This window comes from Ascidiella aspersa, chromosome 7 (assembly GCF_963924565.1).
Source record: "Ascidiella aspersa chromosome 7, kaAscAspe10.2, whole genome shotgun sequence".
Taxonomy (NCBI): domain Eukaryota; kingdom Metazoa; phylum Chordata; class Ascidiacea; order Phlebobranchia; family Ascidiidae; genus Ascidiella; species Ascidiella aspersa.
The window spans coordinates 11,333,108-11,356,341 of record NC_139453.1 but is presented as its reverse complement, the minus strand read 5'-3'; the positions used below and the strand labels follow the sequence as shown (position 1 = coordinate 11,356,341).

General features: G+C 40.0%; 1 protein-coding gene across 1 annotated transcript; it reads right to left on the bottom strand.

The window, feature by feature from the left end:
- Window positions 1-981: 981 nt before the first annotated feature.
- Window positions 982-16,897, bottom strand: LOC146137779 (APOBEC1 complementation factor-like). Its single transcript, XM_083394441.1, has 13 exons — window positions 16,882-16,897; window positions 15,076-15,347; window positions 14,381-14,523; window positions 8,888-9,055; window positions 8,023-8,202; window positions 7,171-7,327; window positions 6,521-6,708; window positions 5,156-5,292; window positions 4,512-4,797; window positions 3,448-3,505; window positions 2,686-2,802; window positions 1,804-1,902; window positions 982-1,482 (listed from the first exon to the last, which is right to left on the bottom strand). The coding sequence occupies exons 1-13, from the start codon at window positions 16,895-16,897 to the stop codon at window positions 982-984; spliced, it is 2,322 nt and encodes a 773-aa protein (XP_083250567.1).
- Window positions 16,898-23,234: the final 6,337 nt, after the last annotated feature.

Sequence of the window (23,234 nt, the reverse complement as noted above, 5' to 3'; positions counted from 1 at the left end):
AATAATTAAGACTTCTGGAAAAATGCAATCATCTTTATCTGACTAAGAACAGTACTATGCCCAGCACAAAGTTTTGGGTTTTGCAACTTTATCAATTAGCAAATTTACAACCGATTACAACGCAAATCACAAAATATGCCGTACAACATAGCACCCATTACATTTACGGAGATTACAATCAATGACGATCCACAGAGCACAAGGACACTTATTATAACGTTGAGACAAAATTCGTCGATTCATTTGAACACTCAGATATAGGTTGCGAATATACGCAGCCCAAATTTTTGTTGATTACACTGATTTGAAGGATGCAGAAAACCCAAACGGTTACATCTATGTGAAATGTGAAGAAAAAGTAAAAGAAATAAACTATAGAAAAAAATGGCAATAGTTTGGAACTTACCCTAACCACATAATTGTTCGCATTCGTAGTTTCATTAGCACCAAATTCTTATATACGCGAATAAATAAATTGTATCAATTGTCCCAATTATCCCGGTCAATCGATCATACTACAAAAGACAGACGAAATGAATATAACAAGGCCACACATATTTGGCATAAGTAAGAGTTTGAGAACCCTTTTGTCAGTGACGTAACAGTCAACCAAACACTGCTGATAAAAAGTTATTTATGTTTAAAACAGCGGACCTGATAAAACGTGGAACTGCACAGTAACGCGATAAACACAACAAACTTTCGCAACAGATCATGGCCCTAATTAGGCAGCAAGCACAAGCCACGTATTTACAAGTCACCCTAAGGCACATTCGATTCGTTGAAAGCAGCTTTGTACACGAGAAAAGGACTCTGAGCAAGTCGATTTCAGTAATTGCAAAGTTTCGACAAAAGGTTTCCAGTTGAACACAGAAAAGCAGCAAGCGTAAAGGTTGCTTAACAGCGAAAAAGTATTGCAGACATTAACGCTTCATTATATTTAGTACGCAGGTGAGGTTGTTCGATTTTTTTACAGGATCCCTAGTATTGGGTGTACACGTCGTTGCCAGCGGAAGTCATGGCAGCGAATCCGTTGTACATTGGATAGCCAGACGTGTATACAGCCTGACCGGAGTCAACACCGTTATACACGGCTTGCCTGTAACCGTTTACTTCTGGGCTGCGGATACTCATGCCGGAGATGTTGTTGGCCAAGTCGGCGTTCACGTAAACGGCCGCTTCGTTTTCGTTGCTGCCGCTGTCCGAGTTGCAATTGTTGTTGTTGGGATCTTCGACGTTGAGAACGTTAAGCACGTGCTCGGCGGCGATTTCCTTGGCCACCTCAAGAGAAGTAGACAATTTGGTAGGGGTGTACAGGCTGGGGTTGCTGGCCTCCGAGGATGGCTGGGGCAACGGCGGGCTGCCCTGCTGCTGGGACTGCTGCTGGCTGAACTGTTCCTGCTGCTGCGGCTGCTGCTGCTGCTGCGGCTGCTGTGAAGTTACCGGGGAAGGCTGCTGGTTGTCCAAGACTGGCAGCGCTACCTGTTTTACCAACAAGCTTAAGTTTTTGACTTGTAGTTAAAATGGCGATGCAGTTTGTGTTGTCACGTTTAAACTGATGTTTTTAAACGTATGTTGATTTTGTAAACTATATTTAACCAAACAGCAATATAGGCCATTATGTTGTTCGTTTGTTGAACTAAAGATGTTCTCTTTGAGTGTCATTTCCAAAAAATATTAATCCTAACATTATACTACAAACGGTTTTGAGTGGAAACGTGTATCTTAAATTCCTAAGTAATACAACACTATATATCACTGTTTGGGCCAAATATTTAAGTATAGACAAGCATATGTTATTACCCGGTACAAGAAAAGTTGGCGGCCATTCTGGCCAACGGTTGAATGCAGTTTGTATTCCGGCTTCCCCAGACCCGTTCTCGTGCAATATTCCCCCAACAGCTATAAAAAAATAGATTATTGCCAGGTTTTTCATTATTTCATTGTCGTGCTCGCCTTTCTTTATTTTGTGTAGCTTTAGGTGGGGATTTACTATTAACCGAACCAACTAATGTGCACATTTTGTGTTTTAAACCAGATAAGAGAAATATATTGTTTATGGCCTTTTACGAATGGATCACGTAATTCATTTTTGCATTTACCTCTACGTTACTGTCAACAAGAGCGACATAATACTTTTAACTTGCGACTTAATTGTCATTGTTGTTTAAAAAATTTCGGAAAAATTAACGTTTGTCTATATCACGTATGCTTTTCGAGTGGGACTTTTTTTTCTTTGTTTTCGGAAGAAAGTCTATACGTAAGAGTCCGACGGGCGCATGCGCAGTAAAAAATACGAAACCGATCAGGTCACAAACTGTAAATTGTAATTATGGAAAATGGCATATGGTGGAATATTTTCCAACCTCGTATTGTGAGTGGCTAGTTGTATGACATCCTTATGAGTGAATGTCCACTCTATTTACGTAGGTAAATTGCTGAAATACAGAAAGTAGATTTAGCGCCGGACTTCATTTCTTTTTCAGGCGGAATAGTACTCAGGTTGTTTTTATCCGACTCGGCAGCCTGGTCTATACTGCATTATAATGTTTCTATTTTTTATCGCCGAAGTATCATTAAAGTGACATGCCTAACGCATGCGCTTTCAAACCCCGACAGTTAAGCTTTAACGATATCCGCATGTGGATTTAGACGTCTAACTCTGACCAATCGTCCTTCACGTACCAGGGTTGGCGATTTCTGCATGTTGCTGGGTTTGAGCGAATGCGGGCTGATAGGGGTGAGCTCCATACCTGGCAGTAAGTCGTATCTCTCGCCCGGCCCCGGTAGCACCGACGTTACCTGCAGCGGAAGCGCGAGAAAATCACACATAGGTTACGTCACTGACACGTCATCGATTTCGCGGATAGACGTGCCTTTACTTTTTTGAAATAACACAGATGACTATCTATCACCATTTACAGGTGATTTTGTTCGATTTTCTTTCTGAAACTTTAATATTGTCTTTTAGACCTGCTTTTTGCAATGAGAATAAGTCTATTGCCTAATGTCTATACATGTTTTAAACCTACCTAATAGGCAGGTTTAAAACATATTTTTATTTTGCTCGGTGCAAGAACCTGTTTTTATAACATCATAGTTAAAATTAGGACAAACATCAAGATACAGTTTTCATGATCTTGCTTATGTGTGGTATTTGAACTGTGCGTAGCGACACACAAGTGTTCCTCCAGAGATTCTCAATTTTTCTATGGATCTTGTTTTTACATTAGTATTAGAATTACAGCAAAACAGGGAGTTAGACATGCTGGGTTTGCATACTGTCCACACAATGTCTTACCAATATTTGTTTTAATTAAGTATTACCTTGTTTGGCAGTATAGCCGACTGTTAACTTCGTTACGTGTTAAGTGGTGCGTATTTTTTTTAAGTTTGATGAAGTTGGACAACCTTGTTTTCTAGATGTGCCCAACCATTTGAACTTACTTGCGGCGGAGGCTGCCATAGTGGTCGCTTGTAGTGGTTGTAGTAGGTCGTCTGGAACCTGGTGGACGACAGGGAATGGATTTTTAAAATTGAAAAGGTGACTTGCTAACTATGTCCACTCAAATTTTCTTTACTGCGATTTAAAATTAAACAAAGTTTGCGCTCATATGAAAAAAACGTTTCTGCTATCGAATTGTTTTGCTGTACGTTACTGAGACATATCATTACTATAAATCCATAACATTCTAGCGTTGTTATCAAACTTACCAAAAAATTAAGCTATAGTTAATAACGAAGCTGTAAAAACCAGAATAGCACAACAGCAAAGCCAAATTAGATCGGAGACAAATTAGCTACGCAAAATTATACACAACTACGAATTTCATCACAATTTGAACGGAATCGCAAAATTGTCACCATATAGTTATTACTTAATTAAATTAAAGACAGTTTCAGAATGCTATTATACTTGCATTATTTCATTTCTAAAGCGTAATTTGAAATTGTTTTTTGTCCTGGTACAATTGTCAGTGTGAAGCAAGTCACAATTATTTTGGTTCAATTTTTTTTCTTTCTAAATTATATCACCGAAGTAGAATGGAAAGAAGGTTTCAAGGCATATGTAGAATTATACGTGTTTGTTTCGAATTACGAGGCAGGCATGAACATTGGCTCGTCCAAGTTCACGAAATTATTCTTCTTCACGTCTAAACTTTACCGGTGTACAAGGTGCCTTTCCTTCAAGAGGCAAATGTGAAGGCCCTTTTGGCAGACATTGCCTAAGCTCTCTATCCAATGCAAGAGCTAGTTAACGCCACAACGCCAAAACCGATTTCGTTGGGCTCTAGCTGATGCCGGAAAGGTGCTTGGATACAGGCTCAAAAGGGGCTCCGTGAACAACGCTATTCGGCTGGCACGACAAGTCGGCAAAACAAATTGACGATTGGGTATATAGGATCTTATACATTTGGTAAGAACATATTACGAAGATTGTATTGATTCACATATGATTGCACACCTGCGGTTCTCCACCAACTAAGGAGACCTCAGCGGCGGATGCATACCCACGGCCGACGTTCAGCAGATTGCGCCCTGTCACGGCGCGAGCTCCGGCCACTCGACTGCGACCCCTCACAGCGGCGCCGCCGCGTCCCTGGGCGCCCGCCACGCCAGTTGTGGCGCCGGGAATTCCGAGTGGGACCCCGGCGGAACCAATCTGGGGCACCCCGAGGGTCGGGAAGTGGCTGATTCCGCCCCGCATGGCCGGCGGCACCGCGTACCTCGAACCAGGCGGCAAAGCGGGCAGGGCGGCTGTGGCGTACGGGAGACCTCCGTAGTAAAGAGGAGTTCCTGCGGAAACGTTATGTTTGAGTTTTCAGCATTGGTAAAATAAACCGAAACGGTTGAAAACGGCGTTTTGAATTTTGATAAAGGAGAAAGTTACTTTTTATCAGGCCATGTCCCTGTTTCACCAGGCCATCTCGCCAACTCCTTGAATGCATTTCAAAAAAGATTTCAATGGCATGTTTAAGTACGACATCGCTTGAAATTTTTGATCATAAATAAAGTCGTCTATTTAAGACGTTCAATTATGATCAAAAATTCAAGCTAATAACGAAGCTCTGAAAACCAGAACAGCACAAGCACAAAGCCAAATTAGATCGGACACAAATAGCTCGAGCTGCCCTCTTCATTTAGGTACTTATACCTGCGTAAGAATAGACGGCTGCTGCTGCGGCTGCCGGGTCCAGTCTTGGATCGTACGACGTGGCGATGATACCAGGGTAGGTTGCTGCTATTGTCTCTGCACTCTCCATCGGTGCTCGGTTGGCAGCGCGTGTGTATCTGCGCAAGTCGGCTTTATTAGTTTCTTGGTTTTTGCAATATATGCTATAGACTGGCTTTAGCTGGGGACCCTCTTAAGAATTTTTCATGCTTAGCAAGTGTTTGTTTTAGTTAGAATGTATGTTTGAAGTGGGCTGAGTTAGCAGATCGTTGAATGAATTACAAACTTTGTAAATTAGTAGTTTTCGTTAAAACAAAACCAAAAATAAATCGAATACCGGTAGACATTTATTTCACAACTAGCTTGTCTTGTTTATATATTTTTTATATTTGCTTTCCAAATAATAATACACCTTAGCCAGGTTGATTGCTGAATTTGATTACTAGGTGTTTCTGCAAATGCGATAGAGCAGTAAATTTTACGGCGTAAATCGCTCCGACCGTGACCTAAACTTGTTCATTTGTGTATCAGGGACTTTCGTTTTTATAGTTATTTTAAGAACTTCTTTAGGAAAAACTGATGCGGTAACATATTTAAACGTTTTTGAATAGCGTTAGGTCTTGTTTGTATGGGTTTTTCCTTTGTTTTTGAAAGTTTGACAACCACATCTATTTAGGGTGAACTCGTTTACAAAGCGCCTTGTGACTAGACCGTGCAAATCTTTCTCCAAATATAGAAGTTAGCACTTATGGTTTAAAATCGCAACTGTTAGCTTGCTAACCTTATATAGAAATATTCATGTGTTCCTGAGGTCAAGTATTTTAAATTGTTTCAGTAATTGTTGTAACGGTATTTTTAGTGAGTATGAATAAGGCTTTCGCAGCGTGATGTTGTACTGAAACCGAATTGTCTGAATTTTTTTTTTTCTTTTACTATCTAAAAGAAAGTAAATGTAACATTGTGATGAAGGTGCAGTGGCCTTTTCTTCCCATTGACCCAAAAGTAGGTAAAGAATGCCCGAGATGTCAGTATTGCTTAGACCCAGTCCTCAGGACAGCCATTCTCCCATAAGGAGACGGTGTCGCCACTTGGAGGTAAGGCCAGAGTTAAACTGCGCATCGGCAGAAGGCCGACATTTCCGCTTTTTTGTTTATGGTGCAGGTAAAGTCCCAGTGTAAATATAGTAATAATTTTAGTATTTTACAGCCCCCCCCCCTCCAAGAAAAACCCTCGGTTTCAACCCGGGTAAAATTGGCAGGATATTACCCTTAAGGGATCACGGTTGAAGACCCCCTTCAGGTACAGTAAGTATGTGATACTTGAAAATATATAGCTAACGTTTCCAACCTGACGTAAGTCTCCCGGTCGACCGGCTTGGCTAGGGTCACCTCCATTGGCGCCCCGTCCAGCAGTTTGCCGTTGAGAGCCTTCATGCACTTGACGGCGTTTTCCCTCGTGTTAAAGTGGATGAAGCCGTAGTCGCGGATCTTTTTCACCCGCTCGATGGAGCTGGCGGGCACGATGGCTGTGAATTCCTGCACATGGGCGAGTCAAAAGTTAAAGTTTGGCGTTTTTTAGGACCAATTGTGGATTTTAAATGTTCCTATAGGGCTATAGGCACGTGTTTGGCCCATTTTTGCGGTCAATATTCCGCGCATGATTTTATTTAGTGCGTTTGGGCTTTGAACTAAATATCGTTCACGCGAAGTAAATTTGTCTTCAGATAAACATGGCACATGTTGTTGTGTTTTTGAGGAAAAAAATATATTTATCTTATTTTTAAGTTGAACTTTCTTTTATTGAAAATAACATTATAAATTTTAATTAGGATATATACAGCAAAAAAATCTTCGCGATTGGCAACAAAGCCCCCAACCTATGGCCAGGAAAAAACAACTAAAATAAAGGTTTAAAATTGTACAAAAGGGTCAACACAACTTTCTCCGTTTACAGGCTGGGACTTGTAAGGGCGACGGCGTGAATCGAATTCCACTTACCCGTTCCAGCTGTTCCTCGGTGGTGTTCAACATCAGGTTGCGCACGTAGAGAATCTTGACCGTGGCCATCACGTCCTCGTCAACCTCAACCTCAGGTTCGGCCCAGTCGACTGCAATCGGGTGACCCCAGATCTGGGGACGTGTGTGCATCAGCTTTCTGCAAAGGAACCATAGGAAGTTTAAAGTTGTTGGTCGTTGTCCCAGCACTATAGTATGACGAAAGTAAGCAGGAACGGTCTGGGACGGCGTCTTTCCGTAAACTAATTTACTGTTGGATCACTATTCATCAGACAAACTGATTATGTTAAGGTACAGTATTTGCGTCTTAACTTGCACAACAAATAATTTTATGTATAAACGGGTGCAACCGATGTGGCCTTCATATCACTGATGATGGCATTAGAAATTGCCGAAACGTTTGAAAATAAAGCATGTCGCTTTTAACGTCTATTCGGGCCGTTATTTTCACCATTAAACTAATAATTTTATGTTTTTTGCAAATATTTTAAAAACGCTTTAAAAATAATTCAGAGTTTCCCTAACTGGGGGTAAGTCACAAGTGGTAAATCAATATAAATTTTACTTTTAGGTATTCGATATGAGAATATGGATTATATTACAAAACGACATTTAACCTTGGTTACACAATACAATGAGCGCCGAAAACAAGAAACGTTCTTTGTTTCGCTATGAAAAGTGAAGGGTTATAAAATTTTTACTAAACAAAAACTGGCTCCAGACTAAACGTTTTGATCTCGCTAGTTGCTCCCGGTTTGTGTATAGTTAAACATTAATCCACAACTACCACAGCGAAAGTTGTTGTCCATATAGCGCTAAGCACTTTCGGTTTACCTTCTTGCCATCGCTGCTGTGTGGTGGTCCTGGTATTCGACGAAGGCGAAACCCCTGTTTTTCGCTTTGTCGGCCGCGGAGGGGTAAACGATGACGTCGACCACCCCCTCCGTGACCTTCTGCATTTCGACCAAAATTTCCTCCTTCTGCTTGGTCTTGGGGATTCCCCCGACGAATAACCTAGCGGTAAAATGATTTATTAATTTGCTTCCAAGCTTTTTGATTTATTGCTCAAGTTAAACGGTGCCGTTATTTTATTAAGTGGTTTACACAGCTTAGCTGGAATAATTGTAGGCTATACTTCAGGTGTAGCGCTTTATTAATGATATACACGGAATACTGATTCTTTGACTTAACCTTTAATTAAAAAAATGTAGTCTTTCCGATATGAGTTTCAGTTTTATTTTGCAATACAGGTGACACGGCGTATTTAGCTTTCAAGCCTTGTTTTTTAAAGCTTCTATGTAGTTTATTCGCGCGACAAAAGCTACTATTTTGCTGAATCAAATTTAAGTGTTCAATTTAGATATAGGCTATTTAATTATTTGATGTGTTCTCTTTCTTTTATTAAACTGAACATTTCCGATAGAATTTAGTTTTTCAGAAAAAAAGGATTTAGAAATCAATGCGCATTCTTAGGGTAACTAAAACGCAGCGCATATATAACATGCAAGTATACGCCATTTTTCTGCTCGGTAGCGGAGGTATTCGGTCGAACGGGGTTGGGTGCTAAAAGGTTGGGTTCAATGGGCGTAAAAGCGTTGCAAAAAGATCGTTAAACTTGCTACAGCCTCGTTAAACCCACAGCCGTTAATCGCGCAGCAAAATAATCGTTTCCCAACTGGCTGAAAAAGTTAATGATTACCGGCAGTTGTCGACGCTCTTGCAAACGCCGAGCAACCTCCCCTTTCTGATTTCGAAGTTGTTCAGCTCGCGCAAAGCCCGCTTGGCCTCATCCTGGGCGCAGTACTTGACGAAGGCGAATCCACGGTTGTTGCCGTTGAAGTCCATCATAAGACGCACCTCGAAGATCCTGTGGGCAAAAAATGTTAGTTTGTTTGATTGGCGCGCTTTTTGGTCCACAGAACCCCAAATTCGCGACGAAGGAGTTGGTTTACTTAGGGCGCTGCCGTAATATCCGCTTATATATTTATATTTTTATAGACTATAGCTGCTGATGTAATAGTGGGTTTGTGTATGTAATTGTTTTATATCAATAAACAATGACAGATTTGGTCACTTGGTTATATATACGAAGTTATCCATCCTGTAAAAGATATCGCTGTAAATAATTCGTGAACCAAAACGCCCCTATGACCCTCGAGTCCAATACAAGATAATGTATTTGCAATAAAAAGGCTGTTTAAAGATAAACGTGGAGCTCCGCTCGTAAGCACTTATACCAGCACCACACAGCGGCGTGGCGTTTTACAATGTTTGCGCAAAAGAAACTGCAAGCGTGGGCAAATTTCGCGCCTGTGTGCCTGGGTGTGGACCGACTCGTGTAGTGGCCCAGGTGTGACAAGCCTCCGGGCGCCCGAATCGCCTGTGGAACACATGTCACAGTCCACAGTGTCGTGTCTCGAGTGCCAGCGCTGCTCAGAGTCGAATATATTGCCGTTTTTGAACATTTTACGTGTGCAAACTACATAGAGAGTGGCTCAAGCACGTGAGTATAGTAGGCCGTTTTCGCAGCGTTTAATCTTGCCTTCGCCTAATTCCCGCAAGTTTTTATACGTAGAATTTTACTGTATACTCTTGGACGGAAATTGAATACACCAGGGTTTATCAACCTTTTTATTTTTCGTGGCGACTTAATTATAAGCTTAAGTGTAACAAGGGAGCTTTGGCCATTCAATCCTCTTTACCGAACCTGTAGCTTAAAGTTAACAAAAGCGAAGATAATACATTATTACAATTTTCTCAAAATTTGCGAAATCTTATTTGGAAGCATTTATTGGTCTAACCATATCAAACTACAGCGGTCGGCGACCCAACCAAATCAAACGGGTTCCCCATTTCGGTTTGCGAACCAGGGGTTGAGAAACACTGCCTTATACGTTAGTTAAAAGCTGTGTTTCCTTAACTTGTGCTTCAATTAGAAAAGTGTTTTATTAGCATGACCACTTTTTATTAAAAATATTTCGCCTACGTTTTATTGATTTTGTCAAAATCCTGACACTTGTGGTTGAAATGAAACGTGTTTTTTGGTTATAAAAAGTTTGAGTATTGCAGTCGTTTATCTTGACAACTTAATGAAGCTCATCCCAAGCCCCGTGTGTATTTTTAACTACAATGCTATATGCATTAACTGATTGATATGCAAAAAAAGTCTTATGGTGATCGGAAAACGATGGAAATTTTCGGGAAAGTTGCATTAATTGTTTTATAAACGCATTTTTGGTCATAAAAATTTGCTCTGTAAACCAGGGGTCGGAAACCTTTTTTGCACTGCGGATCGGTTAAAAACTAAAATTTTGTCGCAGACCGGCCTTGAAAAAAAAACAAATGTTCAGGAAAGGAAATTTATTACAACCTTCAATGCAAACTTTATGCTTGTTTTGCCGCAAAGAGATGCTCCCATCTAAGAATTATTGAACTTACTGAAACCCGCGAGCGGCATCGGGCCAGCCAAACAATTTAGTTTAACCCAGCCCTCGGCTTATTTTAATAAAACTTTTAGGCCTTTACGTTTTTTTCTTAAATTAACTGGTATAACATAATTAACAATTCCTATATTCTTACCAGCTTCTCAAAATAAGGATATTTAAGTTCGTTTTTCAACAAAATTTTAATCTTACAACCCTGCTACGGACCGGTAACCAATTCCTCGCGGACCGGCGTTTGCCGACCACGGCTGTAAACAATATCTTTTTAGGTAAGTTACGTTAAAGTAGTGTTTAAATATATCACCAAAAGAGATGCCATTCCTTTGTGCGTTTAGCAGCTAAACTGCGTGTCCATAATTTTTCCCGTGAAAAACAACCGATTGTTTTCGTCCAAAGTCAAACATACCCGATAAAGGCACATTATACGCCGTCTAATGCACGAGCACACAAAGCAATCGCGATGATGACAGGGCAAAAGAGCACGTCGCAAAAAAACAGCGGGCCCCTTTTTACAATCACGAATCCCTTATCGGAGGCACGGCCGCATCAGAGTTCAAAGTTTGCCATCGTAAATCTCGACTGCGCTCTTTCGCCCCGGCGATGTTTGAGCAGTGCGCATATAGACACAGCGCGCTTTTTTAGAGTCCGATGGATTGCGCTTTATCGGCCTGCATGTGATCGGTCAATAATTACCCAGCAGCGGAGTCTTAAAACCAGGAAACATCGTGTATAGCGGCTCGTGAAATGAGCCTATAATAAACTAAACTTCTAAAATCGCTCGCACACATGTTTTTGAGAGTAGATTAAAGGAAAAATGCCTTTACTGTTAAATAGTAGCGCCATTTCTGAATAGGAGAAATCATTGCGCTTAAAAAAAACTTCGAACAATAAAATTATTTTTTCTACTACGCAAACTTCGACAAGCTTGTCGAATAATGTTTTAACGCCAAACTTCGGGACATATTTCGGTGAAAAAACAGGACGCATGGAAAATAAATGTTAGTAGGGCGATTGTAGATGTAATTATTGATGGCTCCGAGTCACTATTTTCTCTTTAAATTTTGTAATGCCGTGTCATCTGTGTGGACACCTGTTGCCAACCTTTTTGTCCTTTTGTGTTGCGTTTTTGCAGCGTCATTGCAAGATAAAGCGCTCAAAAAGTTGGCTTCAGAGTTGGTCAGCATGCGTGTTTCGCGCTCGCTTTCCACCCGCAGAACTTTGCAATCGTTCGCACGCCGCCAAGCGACGGACTATTTTTAACGACCCCAAAACTGCTTAGCTATGCGAAGAACAGCTTGAGCAAACTTAGCAAATGTTGCTGAGTTTCAGGTGGTTTTAGCCAATCAAGAGACGGTCGGCACTGTTTAGTGAAAATGTTTCACTCAGCATTACAGGGAATCAGAAAGAAAAATCACACGACAAACTGGTTTGGAAGCTTTTGTTTCTGGCAATTGCTTAAACCAGGGATGCCAAACTTTTCGGGCTGCGACCCGTTTAGTATGTTACCATTTTTCGCGATCCTTCCAGTAAAATAATCTTGTGGTCTGCTTCAGCACGCATTTATTAGTTTATACCATGTTTCGTGTTTTTTATTAGTATTGCCATTTGCATTTTAAAAGGAACGAAATGTAAATCATAAATAACATGTCAAATAGATTTGCGAACCTGAAGTAGAATTACCGGCGACCCCTAAACCTTTTTGCGACGCACAGTTTGGAACGCCTTAGCCTAAGAAATACTTTTGCGGTTTCGTAAAATTATTGTTTGCCATACGTTTGGTCGTTTGTCATTAGATTCCTCGCTTTGCGGTTAAATTAATGTGTAACACATTGTAATTAGGAAGGCAATCGATGATAAATAGCTCTTTCCTCTTGCTGATAGCTGCTGGCACCTTAAACAAGGGTTTTTAATCGTTTAAGTAAACGCACCCGTTACAATCGCGATAAGAAGAAGTAGGGTTATTGATGCGAGTGTGTGTTAAAGGGGTTGGCATGGGTGATGACAACTTTATACCTGGCGACTTAAACTTAAAAATGTGGTAAAGCTGGCGACTTCAAAGATGTTTTGAAAACTTTAGAATGAGTATAGTAAACCCTATATACAGATGTATTAGCCAGCATGCTTTTAACTATACAATATATTCACTTTTCTATTAGGTAATAGGCTGTTTTAAAAAACAAAAATACTTACACTATCCTTGGAATTAAGCCTGTCACCTTTCCCCTATATTCATTGTGCTTGGTCACGTATACCTTATGATTTCGTTAACTAGGCGCCATGCATTTAGAAAAGAGATGAATAACAGCTCATATATGGGAATTCGAGCAAACAGTCGCCAGCTTTGTCGATTGAACTTTTGATCTCGTTCACCAATCGCGATTTATTTGCCTTTGTGACTCACGACGAAGGTTTATTTGGATTTCAATTTTGCTTGATTTTACTTTTTTTGCTTGATTTTTACGCATGACCAAACAACAACGCTTCCCGACAAAAATATGAGTAAAAACACTTTGTCTAAAGAATTTAATTTTGTTGTTACATTGAGGACAAAATAAATCATTTTTTTATCATAAAATGTTCGACAAGCCGGTAAAATACCTACCATATGGCGAAAAATGTTATACGCCTCACGTGCGTTAACATATCCCAGGAGCACTTAAATTTATATAGTTTTTAATGTATTTTCCCCAACAGTGACGCCCTACGTTTTACACTAATTCGAGTTCGGGATGTTTGATTTTTAGGTTGGGCATTTTAAACCTTGGGCATGTCACGTAACGTCAATTTTGTCTAAAGACATATAACGGCTGCACGAAGCCTTAAGGAGAACGCATTCACGTGCTTGCGTAAATGCCGTCAATCGCAGCCACTGTATCCTTAAGTTTCGTTCGTACGTTTTTTTCTAAAATAAAGATTCAAGTAGAAAACTTTAAGTTCAAAAATCCCAGTAAAATACAGGATCTTTGTCTATATAATCTAAACCCAAAGCAATACATATTTAAACCAGGGCTGGGGAGCCACCGTAAAATAGCATTAGCTCCGGCTCCAGCTCCGGAGCCATCAGGCAATTATTAAATGGCTCCGGCTCCAGCTCCGGAGTCGTAAACCTCAATCCTTTGGCTCCGGCTCCAGCTCCGGAGTAGTAAAACTTATATCCTTTGGCTCCGGCTCCAGCTCCGGAGCCATCAAACACACACCCAATGACTCCGGCTCCAGCTCCGGTGCCACCAGTCACTTATTCAATGGCAAGTTTTAAAAATTGCTTTTGGCTACTAACGTTGAAGATGGAACAAAATATAATTTCTTAGCTTTAGCACCACAAATTGAAAAATGGCTCAAGCTCCACAAAAATAATAAAAAGGGCTCCGGCTCCAGCTCCAGCTCCACAAAAATAATAAAAATGGCTCCGGCTCCGGCTCCGGCTCCGGCTCCACAAAAATAATAACAATGGCTCCGGGCTCCGGCTCCGGGCTCCAGCTCCGGCTCCCCAGCCCTGATTTAAACTGAGAGGAATCATCAGTTACTGTAGTGTAAAGTAAACAATTTAGGTCGGAAAATTAGGTTGAGCAACCGATGATGTCAATAAGTCATAATAAATTTCCCTCAACTAATCTTCATGTATTGAACTCGGATTTTTAAAATTTCAACTTTGATTAGCTCAACGCCTCATCGAAGCAGTGAATAGCAAACGGAAGCCTTTACGGTAGGTTCCCAAAGCTCCTTCCTATTAATGATCGTTTTCTTCTTACCTTCCGCATCTTTCAAGCACGGGAACGAGCTCGTCCTCGTACAAGTCGCGTGGAAGCTTGCCGACAAAAATCTCGCAGCCCTTTCCCGGTATGACGTCATCCCAGCCCGGTGGCGGACCGCCGTACTTGCGCTGGCCGTTTTCCTGAAAAACGGAAGCGAACTGTTGTCGAATTCTTACGGTAAACCGGTTACGAAGGCACCTGTTGTTACGATTTTGTTAAATACAAATGACTGACCGGCCTATTTTCAATCTAAAATGTCGCGACTGTATGACCTAGAACTCAAACATATTGTGATGTCTCTTGTTGTGTGCGCCACATTTAATGCAAGTTGTTTTCGAAGTGCGAGTTCAATACCTATCGTGCTGCGAAATGGCTACCCTTTTGCTCTGCATTTACATTATAGAACGAAACCTTTCTTATAACGAGCTAAAGAACCCGTAAAACGTCTCTTACAAACACATTTTCCTTGATTACTTAGTTTTGGAAGTGGAGAAGCAAAATCAAAACACACAACTTAGTATAAACCATAATTAAATTTTACAACACATACTTTATCTGAACACTAAATCATACAGAAATTGTCGTATTTAAGGCTCGTTCCTGGCAGTCGAAAATAGTTTAGGGTAATTATATGTGTGGTAATTATAAAATCTGTATGGGATGATAGACAATTTGTTGTTGATTTGCCAAACCTGTTTCAGGGTGTAGCCGGTTGTTTTGCAAAGTTCAAGCAGGATCGCCTCCTTGGCCGGATTGTTGGAAAGCGGCTCGCGCTGGCCGGGCGACGACTGCTGATTGGCTGGCGAGGCGGCGCCGGGCTCGCCGGGCGATTGCTGATTGGCTGAAATCATGGTCGAGGCCAGTTCGCTGCCGTGGTTGTCGATTGTGAAGGCGTTGTTGTTGTGACGTAACAAGGTGGGCGGCGAAGGGTGACCGGCGAATCTCTTTGGAATTACGATGCGATCTGTGGATAGGGAAAGCTCACTTAAAACAAACTCAGTTTAATCGTACGGTTTGATATCGATGTAAAGTGCTGGAAGGAGACCGAAAGGGACCAAAAGGCTGTCAAGAAACTCAGCTTCAACGATAATAAACGGTACTTGTTAATTGTAAAATACATCTACAGTTTACTATGATCTTGGAATGGTTAACGTTTACGGCTGGGTTATGCGTCTTGTGCCCTCTTGCGGTTTGAGACTAGTTGGGCCATTCAGGAGAGACCTATATGTCTAATTGGAACCACGGGTCGCATTAATGTACGTTAGCGCTTTTCAAATCTCATGCTACCATGAAAAGACTGTCACTTTCTTTTTAGGCTTTAACGATTTGGGACTAAATATTAAACAGATTTTTTTATATGTAACGTTGTTATTTGCCTCATTTGTCAGTTAAAGTCGGGAGACCACGATAAGTTGTTGCCTTGAGAACATATAACTAGTAACCCTGATTGGTAAACTACGAACTACAGGTTTAACCAGGTACTTAGCATGCATAATGTCCTGATTATTTATTGTAATTGTAACGCTGTAACTTTTTATATTTTAAAACAGTTTCCGGAATATTACATGGCAACCTATTTTTTAAAAGTTCTGCAAAAACGTTGGTTCTAACGTTATACAGGTTCGAATTTAGAAGGAAAACGTTGCCATAGTACCTCACATAAAGGGCTAACTCGGGGGAGATAGATGCTTAACGCTTATCCGCCATTTGACTTATTGTTGGTCATGTGCCATTGGAACGTATGAGGGCTCGCGAGGTGCCAAGCACCGTGATAATGCAATCTTCGACTTAATCATTAACCTGCGTTTTCAGGTGTGCGAAGGAAATATAAGCGATATGTCGATGACGTGAGTGAGTGAGTGTGCGTCGTTGTATGCGCGACACTGCAAAGGTGTATACGGTGCGTCTTGACAAACATTGGCGGTCGACTAAGGAACGAATGTAAACATAGGCCAACGAAACGCAAATCAAACGCCCTACATCCAGTACTAAGCCCTTTTTGCGTTAATGCCAATAACGCAACTTGTTAACTATACTTTCGTATGGGCAACCTTGGAAAAATGACTTTTCTTGAACTGAGTGGTTTGGAACAATTAACTCAAGGCTGCTTGTAGTTGTGTCGCAAATACCTCCAGGTTGACTTATTGATCGGTCGTTGTACCAGACAGCATATTTTTCCACAAATAAATAGTCCACGCACCCTATGTTATAAAAAATTTTAACCTGCCTAGTTTTCGCTGTCCAAGAGAATAAGGGGCCCACTGCCGACGCAAAAATCGGCGAAAAAGTGTAAAAAATTACGGATATCTTTCTTATCCGATTTAACCAAAGTCTCATTCAGTGTAATAATTTTAAAACGCAAAAGCCGTCGAAAGTGTGGGTTGTGGTTCGCCGGTGGCTTATAGGCAGTGTACGGAGCCGGTATGTATGTGTGTAGGACTGGTCACGGCTCGTAAAATCGCGGAACTTGGGTCTAGGGCGCCTCCCTGTTTACTTACCAGTTATTGACGTCATTGATGTAGATGTGCCCTCGGTATACAGGATTAGAAGGAAATTATAACGTTAACAAACAAAGAAATTATCGCGATTATAAAACGGAATCACATGTAGAGTATACACTGTATGTAAGAAAATGCCCCATGGTAAATATGGATAGAGATACACTGATGCGAAATATGTTACAGTCACTGATATATTTGCCAACATATATGACGAAACAAAGTGTAAGTCTACTCTCTCTATATATAACAACGCTTTAAAGGTATAATTCCCTTTATAGCTTATAAATCCTGACAGCAGACTCGATACCTTTACAACGCGTTACAGCGTACTCGAAAGCAGCATAATACAGTCAACATTTAAAATGCATAGGACGGGAAGAAATGGTAAAACTATAAGTCTAAACCTAGATTAATCGTAAACCGTTGTATAAGAACACCATAACTTTGCCAAATGTGTGGTATGACAACAGTGGAAAACATTTTAAAAATACTCTCTATTTGATATCTAAAGTCTTACACCATTTCTAGATCTTATCTGACGATGGCTGACTGTGCGAGTTTTCCTTTACTAAGCATCCCTAACATATTTTTATAGGCGGCAAATGCGTAACCCGTGACCAATGATATAAATTTTAGCTAAACCCATCCTTTGACGTCTAAATAGCGTGTCGACTTTGCTCATGAGTTTCAACATCTAATCTGTTGCTATCCTATAAAACCAGCAATAATACAAAACTGTGCAAATATATTCGTTAAGAATGTACATTTATCCTTTTAATTACCTGTTAGCTTAAGTCCCACATCGCGTGAGCTGTGAGATAACTATAGTATTTGATTTTTGTCGATGAGCTATATGACATGCGAAACAATAAGTTGCCTAAGTTGGATTTCTACACATTCCTTCACCTTTAATTGTTTTGTTAAAGTCAGTATAGGCCTTTTTGGTCTTTCAAGCCAAAAAGGTGAACCGTTTGATACCGATTCCAAACTTGCGATCTGGGGCGCATAATATATTGGTACCCAGATTAGGAAAACTGCACCTAATCTTTAATACGCTTTCTCACACTAAAAACATCTCGATTCAAAACAGCAGGCTCGTTAGCTTTTAAATTATCGCCGTTCCTTAACTAGCAGTCGTCGTTTGCTTGCCATTCTGAATAAAACAGCCTCATCTATCGTCTCACGTGCACCGACGCTTTTTTGAGATCCCAGAAAGGCAAATATGAGAAGCGCGCGAGCAAACAGCAGCGCGGCTCTAATAGGGCCAGGTATAAAGTTTGCCTTGTTTGTTCTCCATTGTGACGGCCTGTTTGCATCCGAGCTGACTGGGCGGCTTTCGTTTTCTTCCACCAGTTTTTTTTTCGACCAGCAAATGTGTGCCTGACGGTTAGCCAAGCGTATGGAAACATATAACTATACATTTTTAATATATAATTCAGACGTTTCATCATTATATATATATACAGTACATATACGCTGATGGGTGCTGGTTGAATTGAGCGCATTTGAAGACGTTTGTAACAAGGATGAAGTATTGACACAATTTTGTGGATGATTATTATTTATGATGGGTCGATCTAAGCCTACATATCCTGTGTAAAGTCATTTAATCCAATGAAACTCTTTCACTTCAGTATCGTTTACTAGGTACACCTATATTAATGCCATTTTTACGTTTTAACCCAGAAACTACACGACAAGGGTTATATCGGAACATAAGTGGCATTAAATTGATTCACATTTCTCAATGGCTCTTTAAAGCCGGACAGAATATGTTGCCGGAAATCGCAAAAAAACAAAACAGAACCTTATTAGTGCCGACCTGCGATTTCTTCAGTTAAAGCTTGAAACCAAACTAATGTACAATGAAAGGGCTGCTGGATTTTTGCTAATACATAAACATATATCTATAAAAGGCGAACATTTTATGTTGGCTTAGTGATTGGAACTTCGTATGTTATCAATCATACCTCGAAAAACCTATGAATTTACTATAAAGTCTTGACATACAGGAGCGATGGTGGTACTAATCTACCTATAGCCAATATATTAACTATAGATAAAATCGTTTTGTCTAAAAGGCGTATATGTGCATAATTTCATAGCAGTAAAATTAAAGCATGTTTCATTCGTAATTATCACCTATTTCTTTAAAACATTGCTTAGAATGCCCTGACAAAGTTTCGTACAAAAAACAAAAACAAAATGAAAAGGTCGGGGAAGACCTTATATGCGCTTATTACAGTTGTAAAGCATGCCCCTAATTTATTAAGCATACACCTCTGCAGAGTTTACGGTTATACCCTAAAGTTTGCCCAGTTGGGTGTGTCGTTCAGTTATGTCAATGTCCTGGTGGCAAGGCCATCGGCTTTTGGGTCACTATAGTTTGCTATATATTGTGAAATCACACACAAAGGAGAATTTGTCTCTTGATGAACAATTCTCAAATTCACTCGATAAGGTTTTACTTTACACTAAATTTACGAAAACACCGTGGGCGGATTGGTTTTGATAAATCGACCAATTATTTTAGTAAACTGTTAATGGATCTGTAACATAGTTTAATAAAGAATAAATGATACAAGTACGGACGAAATGTCTTTCTAAAGATGATGTCGGCCTCCTCGAACTATTTAGCTTTGCTATTGACATTGAACCACTTTGTTTAACTAATTTCTCAGTGAGAGTAACATGGAAAACTCTCACATAACCTGTTCGCATAACGTTATATAACCTAACAAAAATCTGACTTCCTTTTTTTTTGGTGAACTGCATACTGAGTACAAAAAACAATTGTTTAAAGGCCGTTCAAACCCCATCGGCATTTTGTTGCAAATTTTGCTCCTTGCAAATTTCATTGACGAAACAGAAATGGTGTTCTTGGAAGAAGTTCAAAACCTAGCAAAAGTAGTTGGCGAACACGTAAAACATATTTTCCTTATAATGTTAGGAACGTTTATCTTTTTCGTTGAACCTGGTAAAGTACGAAGGTTTCTTAAAAAAAATAAAATTCCGAAAATTCGCAAGAACCGCCTATTTTACTATTACCGCAACGTGGCGCCCCACATACCATACAAGTCGCACCAAATCAAAGACAAAAAACAAGCAATAAAAACACATCTTCTGTAAAAAAAATTCGCTCACCTGTAATTTGCCTCCAATCACTGGCAAGACGAAATTAGGTTTGAAGCCACCAGCGACGGTCTCTTTCACTTGCTAACTAGCTCGCTTGCTCTTTGCTCCTTTACTCTACAACCGGGACACCACAGTACGATGTAGCGGGTTACAGAGCAACGTTGCGGAGCCTGTCTGAAAATGAGTTACAGCCTCGGTGTTTGCTCGACTTCGAAACGAGCGCACAAAGTAAAACACGGACGTGTTTGTACAAGATAAGCGCCAACGTCGCTCGTCGCTGCCTCCGCCTGCCACTGAAACACTGTCCCACCGCCGTTGCCAGCAATACGTTACTTATTGGTAATTATGTCGCGACGCTGCAAAGGTGGCTGAATGTGCGCGTTGCGCTGGATAACTTCGGTAAAAGCCACTTTCGGGGCATTTTTTTATACCATACCTCCCGTTTTGCCCGTACAGGAACGCTCTCAAAGAATCGCTTAGTGTTTTCGTTTCTACTGTGAATTTCTATTTAACCCCCTCCCTCTATTACGTCTCAGGTTGCCGAATCCAATCGCAATATCGCTCCGTATTTAGGTTTGTGATGAGTAGTTCTAGTTATTTCCATCCCGATCAACTTATCTCAGGTATAGAACAATACTCGAAGATTGCTTTATGTTTAGTTTCTCTTGAGCATTTCAAGTTATTGTCCATTCTTATCACTCTTCCACGTTACGGAGCAAAATGGCAGAATCGCTCTGTATTGATGTTTCTGATGGAGCTTCCAAAGTTATACCAGTCCTATCACTTTTCCACGTAAAACAATTCCAGAAGAATATCTACGTGTTTTAGTTTTTCCGAGGCATTTTAGTTATTTACCACCCCTTTCACTTTTCCGTGTTGCGGGACACTATCGTAGAATCTCTACGTGTTTTAGTTTCTGCTGAGGTATTTTTATTATTTACCACCCCAAATATTAGTTGAGGAACACCAAATAAACATAAAATTATTTACTTTGTGTACATTCATTGCCTTCTGCTGCAACCTGTCGCCGTGCGGCAAATTTGTTTGGCAGTTTTTTCTCATATTAAAGTTACCAATCATTTTCTGACGAAATTTGGCATCCGCTTTACTTCTTTTGTAGTTTATTGATGGATTTTATAATGTCTTCATCGGTTGACTTAGGATTTTGTACATAGATGTTTTCTCGTGAACCATTTTGGAAGTCAGTGATCGTGTTAAGGTGTGACCGTTCTGCAAAGTTCGACCGCTACGACTGACTGCATGCCGGTATTTTGCTAATAAATATATGTAAACTATCACTAACAATCTGTAGAAAAATGATTAAAATTATAGGTCGAAACAGTGCCACAAACGCAGTTTTTGTTAAGCTATTCTGAACTGTCCGACCAATGCTTTATTTAACTATTTTTTTTCAATAGAGACATGAACAAATTTAATGGAAGCAAGGTTTAACCATTTTTTCTAGTTTTACAAAATAGATTCAACGAAACGCGGCATCGTTGTAAATCTATAGTTTTGAAATGTATTGCAACCCACCTTTTTAAACAAGTTGATTACATAAAATCTTGCAGCACTGAGTCAACAGCCCTTACAACATTATTGAGACATTCATCCGAAAGATTCCAATACCGTATATCGAGAAGTTTGCAAATAAATTTTTAAATTTAAACCAAATAAATTTATTTCGCGCTAAATGTGAATAAGATTTAATTGTTGTAGTTTGATTTTATCCCACCGATATGTAATCAACAAAAAACGAATTGGGTAAAAATAATATAAAAGGTTAGAAACAACTTTCTTATTAGAATAAACCCATTTATTTTAACTTTGATCATGTAGACAAAAAAATACCAAGTTTGAATTAAATGTTTGTCTTTACATCATTATGGTCACCAAAGTCGTCGCTGTAACATGCTTCCCACTGTTTTTGGTCGAATAAACTACTGTAGCTCGCTGTTTAATTAGTCTAAGTTTATTGCGGCCCCAATTGCATCCAATAGCGGTCTTTTATTAACTACACATAACTTGGCAATAACCCAAAAACAAATTGAATTGTATACTAGTTGAATGTAACATTTGGATTCCCATAAAGCTATCTTCGACAAAGTAGGTTTCTGTTCACAAAAAGTTACTCTAAAATCTAGCATGGATGTCTGAGGGTATTTTTATTTAAATTCTGAGTCACTCTTTTTACTAATAAACTAATTTACATTTTAGTAATATTAAATGTTAGAACATTAAATGCTTTAAGAATACTAAAAGTCATTCTTTGCAAACTCAACGAGACAAGAAACGTGACAAGAAAATATAGCGCGAGTCAATTTGTACCACATAACACGTTTAAGGGTGTAGCATTTTACAGGACACCGTCGACTGCTGCTAATTATTTCAGTCTCGTTTTTTAGAGCTGTAACTATACGCTTTGACGTCACCACGGGAAATATACTGCTGAAACGTGCAGAACACACAAACTTGAAAATATTTTATGAAAATTAGTTATTGTAAATTGTAAAAAATAAAATTTTTGAGCGTCCATACCGCTACCCATTGTTGCGTCCTATTTGATCAAATTGTCTTTAGAGAACGTTTGATCCCCTTAATATGTCAAGTGTTATTTCTTAATTTGCGACTGAGGGGTTGCACCAGATGTCCAAACAGGCATTCACGTGTTTTTCACCTTTGAAGGTCAGTGAATAAAATATGTGAGTGCGTCAGAAAGGTGGTGGACATCTTTGCTGGTTATCAGTGCCGTAATCGCCCGCCTGTAACTAATCTTTGGTGTTCTAATATTGCTGGCTACTGTTTCGAGGTGGAAATAATAATATTTTATCTGCTTATTTTTTTAACTGTCGTGTTGCGCTTCAGACACTTGGGACAAGTTGTTGAGGTCCGACAAGCTTTTGATTTCATCCAGGAAGTCAACCTCCTCCAAGACGCTCCTTCACATCCTAACCGGCTTCCTCATCTTGCCGTTAACCGAGGATAAAGAAGCTTGGATGTTCAGTGTTTCCTTGCTTCCTGACAGTTCTTCCTTCGTCAGTTTTTTTTTCTTCGCAATCTAGTTTCTTGTTTGTTGTTATTCTTGTGATTTCTTCTTACGCAAAACGTAGGGGACGCAATCTGAATCGAAGCCGCATTCTTCGAAGGCGCATCCGCCAAATTTTTTAGTGACGTAATTCGACCTAGAAATGTACTCTGGTCGTTTTCCAAGCTAG